At 33.0% G+C, this 13,165-nt stretch overlaps 1 protein-coding gene across 1 annotated transcript; it reads right to left on the bottom strand.

Annotated features, from left to right (window-relative positions):
- Nucleotides 1–6,620: 6,620 nt before the first annotated feature.
- Nucleotides 6,621–11,903, bottom strand: LOC136796732 (histone-lysine N-methyltransferase SETMAR-like). The gene is made up of 2 exons (XM_067051218.1): nucleotides 10,970–11,903; nucleotides 6,621–6,739 (listed from the first exon to the last, which is right to left on the bottom strand). Exons 1-2 carry the CDS (start codon nucleotides 11,901–11,903, stop codon nucleotides 6,621–6,623), a joined length of 1,053 nt encoding a protein of 350 aa, XP_066907319.1.
- Nucleotides 11,904–13,165: the final 1,262 nt, after the last annotated feature.

Raw genomic sequence — 13,165 nt, 5'->3', positions numbered from 1 at the left:
TTGACCACGACCAGCGCTGCCCAACCTCTGCATTGGCATTGGGTGTGCATTGGCACACTCTACAGTCTTTCCGTTTTACACTATGGACCTGAATCTGTCTCTTTTCACTAAAAATCCTATTATAATTATCATCACAGTGAGCGTCTCCATCATCTTCCTACTACAATGAATGATGTAATGGTAAAGTCCTTTTATTCCTTCAGCTTTACTCCTCAACCACTATGCCGTGTTGGTCGAGACAAGTATCAGGATTAATGAGGAAACTGCTACTTGTCTGTGCTCGAGTTAAAAGCGTTCGTTTGTGGGGAGCATGTAGAACGTACGGATACCCAATGTTAACTTAACGCAAGTGTTCTCGCAGCTTCTTGTCTTGATGGGAACGCCATTTTATCAAGTTTTAAAGCTATTGATTCTTGCTTTATCGTTGTTTGAATTGTATATCTAATCCAAACCTTAGGCTAGAAACGACTTCCAATACTATATCGTATACAAACTGACAGGTTTATATTAATCAAGTAATGTAATCAAGAAGATGCATAGCAAATGAAAATCTAAGAATCGGTTATTCCTTTACTTTCCATCAACAAAGGTTCGCCAATATGACATATTATGCAACTGTTTTACACAGCGATTCTTTCTGATAATTTTTATTGTTGTAACACTCCTAATTCTATTGATGTAGTGAAATAAATGAAATATTGATTTTGTAATTTAAGTGGTATGAAGTATATTATTTGATTGATAAAACTATCAAATGATTTCTGCCTTTAATTTACTTCATGTATTTTGTATTTCAATCATCATTTTCATGTTATTTTATAGTATATGAAATAGGTACATGTAGAAATGAAAGTTAAGTCTTTTCACCATTGCTTCCAATACAGATGTTCAAAATAATAAGATATGGTAATTATTTAATCAGTCTAAATAACTTAATTCTACGTATTTTATTTAAGATACCTAATTTATTTCACCCCATCCTGGACATTTCTAACTTACGGTGTGGTTATTCTACAAGTTACTATAACCAGACTGGGAAAGACGAGTTTTCATTCTGTGAAGCCGTCTCGAAATAAAGCTTAAACGTCAAGCCAAGCCAGAATCAAACCGGCGCTGCTGCAGTTTCGAGGTTACTAAGGTGATACCCTAACACATTCGCCTACATTAGCCTCAATAGATTCTGTCTTGGGATATTGGACTTTTACCAATCCTATTGTAAACCGGAGGTAGGGGAAAGGAGTATTTCCTCATCATTTTAGTCAATCTGTTATATAAATCCACATAGTTATACAACAGAATAAACAAGAGCACTAAAAAAATGAAGGCAATGCCGATTATGTATGTAATATAAATACACTAAATCATACACTCATATATTCCAAAAAATATATATATATATATTTTCCAACCATTAACTTTTTATTCTATTAATCGAATGATAACCAAAACCTTCTTTGTTACTTACGAGTTTGTTTCTGCACAAAGAAAAAAGAACAAAAAAAAAACAACGGTCGTTTATGAATTACTCCATCCTACGCCTATGACACAACATGGAACGTTTCTAATGGGTTTTGTTTCTAGCCGCAGAATAGTAACCGTTGAGTAAAATTTTTTTTTTTATTTATTTAATTTAATTTACAACTGTACTAAATAATAAATACAATAAGTTAATTGGATGAATGTTTCAAACACTTGAAAATCTTGGGAACATACAGTGGTAGTACTTCTACTAAATTAGAATGTCCCGTGGGTATCTTTTTTTCAGACGCCTCGGAGGATTATCAGGGATTGTTAAGCATGAGAGATTAAGAACTAATGGTTTAGGATGGGTAAATAGTTTGGAATGAAAAAGACCCATATCAATTGGGCCAAATCAACAACGAATGGAATGTTAAGGTCTTTACGTAGGATTTTGCATTGTAAGGATTGGATGCGGGAGGAATTTGATGGTTTGGTAGAGCCCCAAAGCTCAATTCCATATGTCCGAATTGGTCTGATTATCGTAGTGTATAATAATTTTTTGTAGTGAATGGGAAGTTTAGAGCGTTTGTCAAGTAGGTGTTGTAGCAATCAAAATTTACGAGCAGTCTCTTATCGTATGTGGATTCTTGTTAAGATGGAGTCCTAAGTATCGAGTCTGTTTAACAGACGTTAGTAGTAAAAAACCAAGCAACAAAATCTGTTTGATTGATGCAATAAACAAAACATATCATTGAAAGAGTATAAATTATAAATTTCTAGAAGTATAAATATTTTTTATACGTGGGCTGGTTTATTTTTCTAAAGTTGAATATCAAGTAATAAAATATAGCTTTTCCTGCTACATTTTTAAAAAAAAATATATAAAGATTATTAAAAAGGGTGTAATTGTTGTACACTACCTCGGATGATATTCCATTGCATGTAATAATAACCCAGAGAATAAATACACTATAATACATAGCAGAACAAATGATGTCAACATATCTATACAACGGGATGTAGTCTACGTTGAGACATTGATACACCTGATGTAGAAAATCCAAAAAATAAGTGAAAATCATTAAAAAGATCCCACTTCCATTTAAGGCATTGAGATCCTCGCATGAGGTCTCAACCATGCTGTATAACTTTGTGTGCATCGTGCATTCTTCAGTTGTACGAATCTGGATCAAAATGTATCTTAGCATATCGTAGAAGGTGCTAATGTGGGAGATATAAATCCCAATGAAGAATATTTCTATGTGCATGACAGGCCAGAAGTAGACCCCTGAATAGAATATTGGCGATATAATTAGAACAATAGTAAGAAATGGAAAACAAAAGTAATGCTGAAGATTCAAAGACCACGTCCAGCGCTGCCCAACATCTGCCAGTGCACTCTCCACAGTTTTCAAGTTGTACACTACGGACCTGAATCTGTCTCTTTTCACTAAGAACTCTGCTACAATAACCATGACAGTGAACGTCTCCAGTATCTTCCTGCTGGCATAAAGGATCTTATGGTAAAAGCCTTCTATCAATACGTTTCCACTTGTCATCCAGTATGTCGTATTGACCACGAGAAATACAATGGTCAATGTGGAAGTCGCTAATAGCCTGAGATCAAGCTGGAAGCGTTTGTTCAATGGTAGCATCCCGAAGGTTCGAATACCCCAAGTAATCTTAGTGCAAGCGTCCTCGCAGTTTCTTGTCCTAATACGAACCTTCATTGTATGTTAAGGTAACCTGCAAGCGAATTAAAAACTAAGCCATTATTAACTGGTGGATTATCTTATTTTGGACCGTTGAGTACATCCTGACCTAGGACGAGAAATGAATTCAAATACTGAATCTAATCTAAAATGTACGGTTTATTGAATCTTGTAATGTGTTTATGTTCGGATCTAATCATTACAATGCGAGGTGGAATGAGGAATGAAATCGGCTATCCATAGATTTTCTGTCTACAAACTTTCGCCAATATGACAAGGTAAGCAAATACTCCTAGAAGCTTTGCATTAATAAAGGTTCGATTGAAGTGGACGAATATATGATAATAGAAAAATCGTTATATTTTATTAATTCTAGGAGAATAAATTAGTATGGTACAATTGGTATCAATTTCTCTGTAGTCTGAAGTTTAAGGGCAATTTAATTCATTATAATTTACATTCTTTATTTCGATAGAACTATCACCTTATGTTCGGCAATATTGTGAAACCAATTGATTGTCAAATCTTCACTTTTCAAAACATTTTATAAATTTCCATTTTTTTTTGTTCATAATTCGTCACTTTTTAGTTAATATATTGAATACAGAGTTTTTCCTTCAGTATATACTTATTTCCACAACATTAGCAATCATCTTAGTTATAGCCTTGACTTAACGCAAAAAAAGGAACAGATAATTAAATTATGTGTTAAAACTGATTAAAAGAAACTTAGTTTAGGACTATTAGGATTATATGGATTGAATACAGGCTGGGTTAGCTCATTCTAACGGTTGCCTCTGTTGCTTTCAGGTTGTCTCTTCGGTTAGCTTAGCTGGGGTGTCTTCTTTTCGTAGGCTGCCCTCCCGTGAAGTACGTTCCAGAGACTTTAGTAAGTGTTAATCGCTCAGCCCGCAGTGGAACACTTTACTATAGTAATTGTTCAGTGAAGGCGCGACGTTGAGTTCAATATGAGATCGTGAATTCAAGACTCCAAAAGATAAACTTTTTTTTGTCCATTTAAGGATATTTATTTTTTTTCAGCACTAAAATTTTGTTTTAAAAAATACCTGAAAGAAATATTTTACTTTTAATTTCTTTTTTTTTCTCTTTTTTTTTTAGAGGTCCTAGAAGAGCTAACCCTTTATATCTGCATACAGATGTGATTCGACAATTGCTGATATTAGTATTATTAATACCAAAAAAGAAAAGTAGCACAGTTTTGAACCTTCCCATCTCAGATATTCTTCACATTTTGTGCAGGTAAGATGTTTGTATCCTAGCCTTTCTTAGCTTTTACTGAAAAGATAAAACACTCTATTGTTTATTAAACGATGATTTTTGAACCATAAAAAGTTGGAAACCACTGCCGTAGGATTTGCTTATAACATTGTGGAAGATAAGGAAGGACCTAGTAAGAAGGTGTCTTTTTTCAACGGTAAATTATTTGCAATGAAATATGAGCTATCGTTAAGTTATATTTATGAATTGTAATTTATTTCCATCTCTGAATTTATATAAAAAAAAAATTAACCCATTCATTCTTGAGTTTACAAGAAGGCCCAGTTTCCAAAAATAGTAGACAAGACAAATTAGAATTGGCGACTTTGTTTTTATAGTATTATTTGACTTTGTTAAGGCTACTCTTGATACCTACTTTAATCAGGTTCAATTTATAATTATTAAACTCCTAACTCATCTTCCTCTCTTTCCTTGTCTTTAATTTTCCCATTTATTTCAATATTTACTATCTTTCAGTCATGCACCATTGTATTTCTTATAAATGTAATATTCCCTTTGTATAAGTGTTAAACCTACAATAAGTTATTGTAAGAACAGGTGATTGCTACCTACCTCTTTGGATTGTTGAGAGAGAAGACAATAGACTGTTAACCTTAGCTATTATCTGTCTGTGCGCAGTGTATAATTTTACTCAGTTTTCATCTTCTACCTATAGTTTAATATCATCTCTAACCTCACCATGTCATATCTGTTTACCTCCTTCATCAACATTAACATCTTCCATCAAATGCAACCACCTGGTAATTATTCTGATAATCAACCTACAGTAACCTCACAGGCGGCACATCAAGTATTTCACCTCTGCTACTTTCACATTATATTGTTCATTTAGTTCCATATTTTTAATAATAGTCATTACATTTTATTAATTTATTTACCAAGTAACTTGGTAATTTATCTTGACTTATCAGAACGTTTTTAAATACTTAATATTTATCTTTCACTAGCTCTTAACCCCAAAATATACATCCGTGAAATCCAGCGTAATCTGGGTATAGTGCAAGAGCACAACTAGGCTGTGGTCCCAACAGTATTTCTTCTACCTTTTGGAAATATTTCAAATAAAGTTCATACTCATGTGAAACAACTCCTTAAGATTCTGAAATAGCTACTTCTTATTTTAAAAAAGATCTAAAAAGCGACGAGTAATCAATAAAAAATAAATAAAAGAAAAAACACTTAAAATCTCAAAGTAGGGTTGCAAGTGAAAGTTTTAATGATCGCACAACCCCCAGATTTTAAAGATATAAATAAACTAAGAATTACTTACTAAATCTCTGTGGTAATAACCATTTAGAGCGTGGCAGGCAGACAGAAGCCAACACAATATCAAAGCTGGGACAATGGGAGTATGAAGTGCATTATTTGGTGGCATTGTCCTCAGTGAAGTGCATTTTAGCCACAGTGTGTTAATGAATAGCCAGCGCATTGTGTAGCAGTGACGGCTGCTCTGCTACTGACGGCTCGCATCGGCTCTACTGTTGTTACATAAAATGTTAAAGCCTTCACTCTTTTCGCTCCCAAACGGTTGGTGAGTACTTCTCCCGAAAATAGCATTCTTTTATTGATGAAATGTGTGAAAATGTATATTTGGCAACCATTTAACGTTAGTAAAATATATTACATCATCATTTTCTCAAACCACCGAAGTTTAAACTATTTTCGCTTAAACTGTCCTAGTAACTCCGAATATTTTAAAAACATCGGTCTAGGACACTGATTGGTACATCTTCCTGGATGTTCCGAAGAAAATTATTTTACGCAAGCGAACGTACTTGTAGATAGGTAGTCAGATAACCCACATGATTCCTGAACATTTTATTAAATATTGACGATTCAATAAATTATTCCAAACACAATTTTTTTTTCAATCCCTGCATGAATAAAATGCTTTCTTCACTCTAATAGTAAGGAAGAGATTTCTTCGAGATTTATTTAGAGTGAAACTTAAAAAAATGTTTTTTTTTTTTCAAAGTTACGAGGAATCAGAGCTTAAGTGACAATATACAATCTGAAACTAGAATTAATAATTGATTTTTTAGGTAGCAATAATTCTCTACAGTGCGCGAAGGATAAGTGTCTATTTTTTGGTAATTCTAAAACTCAATGCTAACTAAAAACCAACATTGTAACACATCGACTACGGATTTAGGCAAGCCTGCAACCAGTCAATCCAAATCTACCTCCACATATCAGTACAATTGGGGACTTCATAGTTTTGCAAAAGTGTAAACGCACCTTAACAGTTGAAACCACAAAGTGGTAACCTGTTAAAATTGATCTATAATTTTGACGAATAAAACAGTATAAATAATCTGACCGCTATTTAAGAGTGAGAGAAAAATTTTCTTCTAAGTTAAATAATTTTTATCTGTCATTCAAAGGGTTTGCGTATAAGTATCCTCACGCTTCTCCTCAGAGGTGTTATCATATTTCGTCTACGACTAGCTGGGAACTTCTTCAATCCATACTTTATCGTGAAGAAGTATTTGAATTAATGCCTGAGATATAGATTATCTCTGGCTGGACACAATCTAGCATATCATAGGAACAATATTCTAAATTTCAATGAAATGTCACGTAAGGATGTTATAATCCCCATGTACGGTTTTGTTAACGACTGGCAGATCATAATAAGATTCGGTTTACACGCAACATCTGGTTAAGAGCAGCGATTTAACTACTGAGCAAGCACGTTCCTTGTTGAAATAATATTTCCTAACAGTGTCTGACTATTCACTCCTGACCTTCTGAACAGACATTAAGTATAAGGCGATGTACGAGGATATAGGCCTGGACGGACTAACGGGTCGCAGGGACTGGAAGGAGCAGAGAGAGATAGTGAAGTGGGAGTGAGGAGGAAGGAGGATAAAAAAGATAGAGGAGGTGGGGAGGGATAGAGAGAGAGTGAAGGAGAGATAGAGAGAGAGTGAGGGAGGGATAGCTAGGACCGGTTGGGAGGGTGATCATATTTAATTCTCGGGACTGGTTTGGCTCGTGCCTCTCCGCTTCGGATGGTATTATTCAACGGCTAATGGTCGGGAGATTGTTGCTTCCAGCTCCAACATCTGACTCCAGATTTATTTTTGGAATGGAGTCATTTCTTTTTTCGCATCTTATGGTGATCAGGTGCTTATTTGGTCATTTTTAATGGACAACTGCTCAACAAATATTACAAACATACACTACAACCATCAATTTAAAATTAATTTATCATATTATAAGATTAATTATAATAAGGCAGCCACAAACAAAACAACACTGTGTAATAGTGAAAACGTGTAAGAATATTTATTTAGGAATATGTTATTATGTTATTAATTATGGACTAGAAAAATACGAAATAACTGTTTCTAGAGTGCCTGACAAACTTCAGACGAATTTTTATATTATATATCATATTTTTATTCGAAATAACTCCCTTTAGCTTCAATATATTTCTCCAAACGTTGAAGTTATTTTTTAAATAATAAACTCGAGATAATGAAATTTTACTACATTTTCATTATGGATTATTTTATTTTTAAAAAAGTACAATGAAAAATATGGTAGTTGCAGATTAATGTTTAGAAAATTGTATCATAGTAAATCAGATTTTGACATGAATTCATATAAGGTACTTTTTTGATCCGACGCATCCTGAAAAACTATTACTAAAGTTTAATGCAAACGGTGCGGCAAATCGAGCAAACCCAAACAACAAAACCGTTTAGGTATCCAATTTCCTATAGTAATCCGTAGTTATTTGAGAACTAGCCTAGAAGATTGGACCCAATATATGATGTCAGATAAGAATCTGTAATTCGTAAGAACTAGAAACTGAATTCTAAAACGAATTAGTTCTTAAGCATTGTTCGATTTTCCTCATTTTTTTTTTTTTTTTTAATTTATTTCTTGATATTTACAACTGTATACACATATATACAACAAGTAAATTTGCTGTAGGTGACACAGTGACAAAAACATGTGGAGAATCTACCCACTGATAGAACTCCAATAACATTTCTAGAGGAGAAGATCTCGAGGTCATCTTCTTTTCAGACGCCTTGGAGGATTATTAGGTAATGAAGGAGAAGCCAGCTTAGAAACAAGTGGATTTGGGTGGTTGAGAAGTATTGAAAAATTAAAATATCCTCTAAAGATTGATCACATTCCGCTGCTAAAACCCAGTGAAAATCAATTCAAAATACCAAACTTTGCAGATGTTAGAGAAGAAGTGAACATGTATAATATGAACATGTAGGACAGCAGCATATGGTAATATAATGAGTAACTAAATAATCAGTAAAATAATCTTGTTGTATTGTATATACAATGACTTCTAAATATGAGTAAAAATGAAGTATATAAGAGAAAAAAATGGCGAAACATAAAAATAAATAATTAGAATAATAATAATAGAAATAAAACCATTGGAATAATAAAATAAATGATTCTGGTGTTTCTAACAAATTAGAAACAAAAAAAAAAACACTCAGTTTATTTTATTTTCCCTATTTATTCTCTTTAAGATCAAATGTAACAATGAATTAACCATGAACATTAATTAATGTAATATTACCACGAATAATATATTAATTAATCTAATAATCAAAAGGATTTCCTATTCAATCGAAACTAAAGATCATATTTTGATTAATTTCAAGTTCTAAAGTTGTTAATTTAAAAAAAAAAACAAAAAAAAAAACTTAGTACAGATGTAGTATTTAGAATCTAATATTGACACCGAAGCCTTAGAAAATAAGCAAAGTTATGTAATATAGAACAAAGGTTTCTTTTTTTTTTTCAATATATCATTAATAAATAACCGGTTTTCTATAGTATAAACATGCCAGGAAAAGACGGCTCACGTGTATTGTACAAATCAGCCTCCTCAGTCACATGCCACTTTGTACGGTCACCGTCAATTACCGTGAATACTAGCTGTTATTACGGAACAGGTTACAGCCTCATGAACAGGTACACGATCGATAATAAACTTTAATAGCCCTCATTATGTCATCGACCACCTATGCCTTGGCTTCGTAACGAATCGAACCTGGCACGAGCGTAATTGAAACGCGCGTTGTTATTTATTGAAATTATAATTTTTTATTAAATAAGTGTTGAGTTTTCAGATTGTAAATAATAGATCCACAATATGAGCTGTTTTCGTCACAAACGGTAAGAAAACGTAATCATTGACCATATCACATTTTATAATTGATATTGAAAAATATTCCAGTAAACCATCAATTTTGACTAGGGTTTTACCTTAACTGTTTTTTTGTTAAACCTAAACCAATGAAATGGTCTTTTTCTATTGCATTGTAAAGTACTTCAATCAAGGTGAAAAACAAAATAGCAATACTGTTAACACTTTAATTAAAATTTAAAGACCATCCAAACAATAAATATTTTATTTATGGATTGGAAAAATACTGGAAAATTGTATTTTTTTCTGGATAGTATGTATGGGAAAGAAATAAATAGCTAATTTTCACAAAAAGTTTAATAAACAAGAATGTATTAAAAATGTTATAAATCTAGAAATAAAGAGTAACACAATTTGTTTATTTTTTTAAATTGATAACCAACCAACTCATGTATTATTTCATTAATAATACAGTTTATTATCATACTCTCAAGTTTTACGCAATTTCTATTTCTCAATCATTATCTCATTATGACAAATTACAAGTTCATGAAAGATAGGACCATTAAGAAACATGGGATTTTTCTAAAAGATAAAAGCATTGTCGTATAATTTTTTATTGAAGTGACATATCCTACGCGCATTGTACAAGTATTGACAAAAAGAAAAATAGTCAATTTTAGGTCAGGAATTTGATGCAAGAAATTAGGGCACTCATGGACAAGTCGACGTTAACACTTTGCGAGGTTGTGATGAAATTGCAAAAAAGAATTGAAAAGAAAAAAAAATGAAAAAATAAAGCTATGAACCCATATTTTCTTCTTAAATTTTGTCTTGTAGGCTCTAAAAATGAGATAATGCTTAAAAACCTGGGTCTGTAATTTTTGAACACTTCTATAAAATCTTAAAGCTGGAAAGATATTGTTAAGACAGGACAAAGCCATAAAATATAGAAGGATTTAACAAATTTTCTATATCGAAAAAATCACGTTAAGTACAGCCTTTTACTACAATTTACAACTTTTCTCTGCTCCAAAATCATAAATGTGAGGCTTGGTCTGGATATCACTTCCTCCCCTTTCTGTGAGATTAACCCTTGAGGTCAATCGCGAGGGTATGAAGTCACGTGAGGACTCCATTGCAGCAATATTACTAAGTAAGTTGTCGCAGTGACTATCATCTGTAATATAAGTACCAGGTCATTCAAAAAGTCCTGTCGTTTTTTTGGGGGAAATTATAAATAAATAAATATTTTCAAATAATCACCTTTATTCATCAAAATATCCACCGTTACAGTCGGTAACCTTCTCCCAACGAGATGGTAAAGCCCAAATTCCTTCCTTAAAAAACTGTTGATTTTTACTGCAAAAATAAGTGGTCAGTTCGTGAATTAGGTTGTCACGGTCTTGAAAACATTTTTGTCTCAGATTGTTGTCGAGATCTCTGAATAGGTGATAATCAGTGGGTGACAGGTCAGGGGAATATGGTGGGTGAGGCAAAACTTCCCAGCCTATTTCTGTCAATTTTTCCCTGGTCAATTTGGCGGTGTGTGGTCGAGCGTTGTCTTGAAGAAGCAAAGGTCTTCTTCTGTTGACTAAGCAGGGATCAAAAGTCTTAAGCTTGGATTGGCAATGGTCCAGTATATTGCAGTATACTTCTGCAGTGATGGTTTGCCCTTGATTCAGAATCTCAAAATGCACTATACCTTTGGCTGTCCAGAAAACAATGAGCAAAACTTTCTTTGGATGGAGATCTGGTTTTGGAAATTGTTTAGGTTTCTCATCTGCCGACAACCACTGATATGATCGTCTGAAGTTGTTGTACAACACCCATTTCTCATCACAGGTGATGAATCGATTCAAAAAGGGTTCGACTTTCAAGCGGGAAGTTAACGAAGATGCAGTTGTCAAGCGAACAAGCATATTGGCATCTGAAAGCTTATGAGGAATCCATTTATCCAGTTTTTTCACTTTTCCCAGTTCTTTAAGGTAATTCCAGGCAGTGGTGGCTGAGATATTAAGTTGAGAGGCTATCTCTGAACAACTTTGACGCGGATCCAACTCTACTACTCTTCGAACGTCCTCCTTATCAACTACAGTTGGTCGACCTGAGCGTACCTCGTCTTCTAGTGTCTCGTCGCCTCCACGAAATTTTGAAAACCAAAATTGTGCCTTCCGCTCAGACAGCACATCTTCCCCAAACACGGAGCATATTTTTCTAGCAGTTTCGGCAGCTTTTGAGCCAAGTTTAAACTCATAGAGCAAAATCGACCGAATTTGAGTTTCAACTGGAATCATTTTAACTAGACAGTTGGATGGTGACTGCATTAAATTAATCCTCCTTAGCCTCCTATTCATAAAGTATAAACATTTGTGTTTACATGGATAAAAGTTGTATTGAACGGAATTAATTAGCAAACACTCTAGAATCAAAATAAACAACGAACAAACGAAAAACGACAGGACTTTTTGAATGCCCTGGTAGATATATTTTTAAGAGGTAGATATGAAAAATATTTTCAGTCACAATAATGAAGTCATTACTACTCTTAATTGTAGCATAATTATATAAACAATAAAACCCTAGTTTTTGTGGTTTATTTTATAGTAAATTCTAATAGGTCACAAAAATTAATAAGATAAACCCACTAATGGCCAGAACGTTTTTCATAAGGCATTTGAATAAAAATTCATATAAAATCCTTAAAAAAGTGTTTACTAAGACATTTTATGTAATTTCGCTTCAGGACTCAGCTAAGCCCTTTTGCGAAAACGCAACATTGGCCACGAACCATATCAAATGATACAATGTGAAAGAAATTTAAAAATTAACATTTAACGTTTAATGTTTGCTATATATTTATATTGATAAAATTAGCAATTATGTGATCAACGCCATATTCCCACATTTTGTGTTATAGAAATTTTGTACTGAGATAGCAAGTAAGTAAGCAAATTTAGACGAGTGTAATTTTTCGGATCTTAATTGATTCTAGAATTGTCTACGTTCTGGTACATTGTGTTAGTTCCACCCATATTTTTACTCGATCATATTTGGCTGAAAAACTGAAATTTTGCTCTGCTCAGTGAATAAATATCTTCTGACATTGAACACATGCACTATCCATGTTGTTTAAAGTTTTCTCATACGTTTTTCCAAATAAGAGACTGAACAACATGGATAAATGATGCTTGTAACACATGATGGTACTTTTATTTTCATTTTCAAAGCTAAAAAAGTTATGCTCAAAGGTCAGAAAAGAGTTTAACATCAATAAAAATTCATATCTATTGATAGAATACAATTTTTAATTAAGATTATATGGAAAGAAAACTTTTTTGTTTGTATCTGAATGTTTTAAACCTTACCTCTCCCAGTCAGTATTAAGTATGTCCTCCTAAGAATTACTTATAAGAAATAACCTACTATTATAGTTAATTTCCTGAAAATGTAATAATAAAAAAAAATCAGGAAGTTCTCTTACTCATTCGGAGTAGTGATGGGATATTGAAAGCAAAATATCGATAACGATATAGGTTAGAAATATCGATATCGATAA

The sequence above is a fragment of the Halyomorpha halys genome, unplaced genomic scaffold, assembly GCF_000696795.3.
Source record: "Halyomorpha halys isolate HHAL.00 unplaced genomic scaffold, Hhal_1.1 Scaffold45.1, whole genome shotgun sequence".
Taxonomy (NCBI): domain Eukaryota; kingdom Metazoa; phylum Arthropoda; class Insecta; order Hemiptera; family Pentatomidae; genus Halyomorpha; species Halyomorpha halys.
This window is presented reverse-complemented; position numbering and strand designations above follow the sequence as displayed.

What these genes read in the sequence shown, in the direction of transcription:
- LOC136796732 (XM_067051218.1), bottom strand. Translation starts at nt 11,903, where the DNA reads ATGATTCCAGTTGAAACTCAAATTCGGTCGATTTTGCTCTATGAGTTT. An exon ending in ACTGACCACTTATTTTTGCA is followed by an intron (nt 6,740 to 10,969) that starts GTAAAAATCAAC and finishes CAATTTTAACAG; the next exon opens with GTTACCACTTTGTGGTTTCA.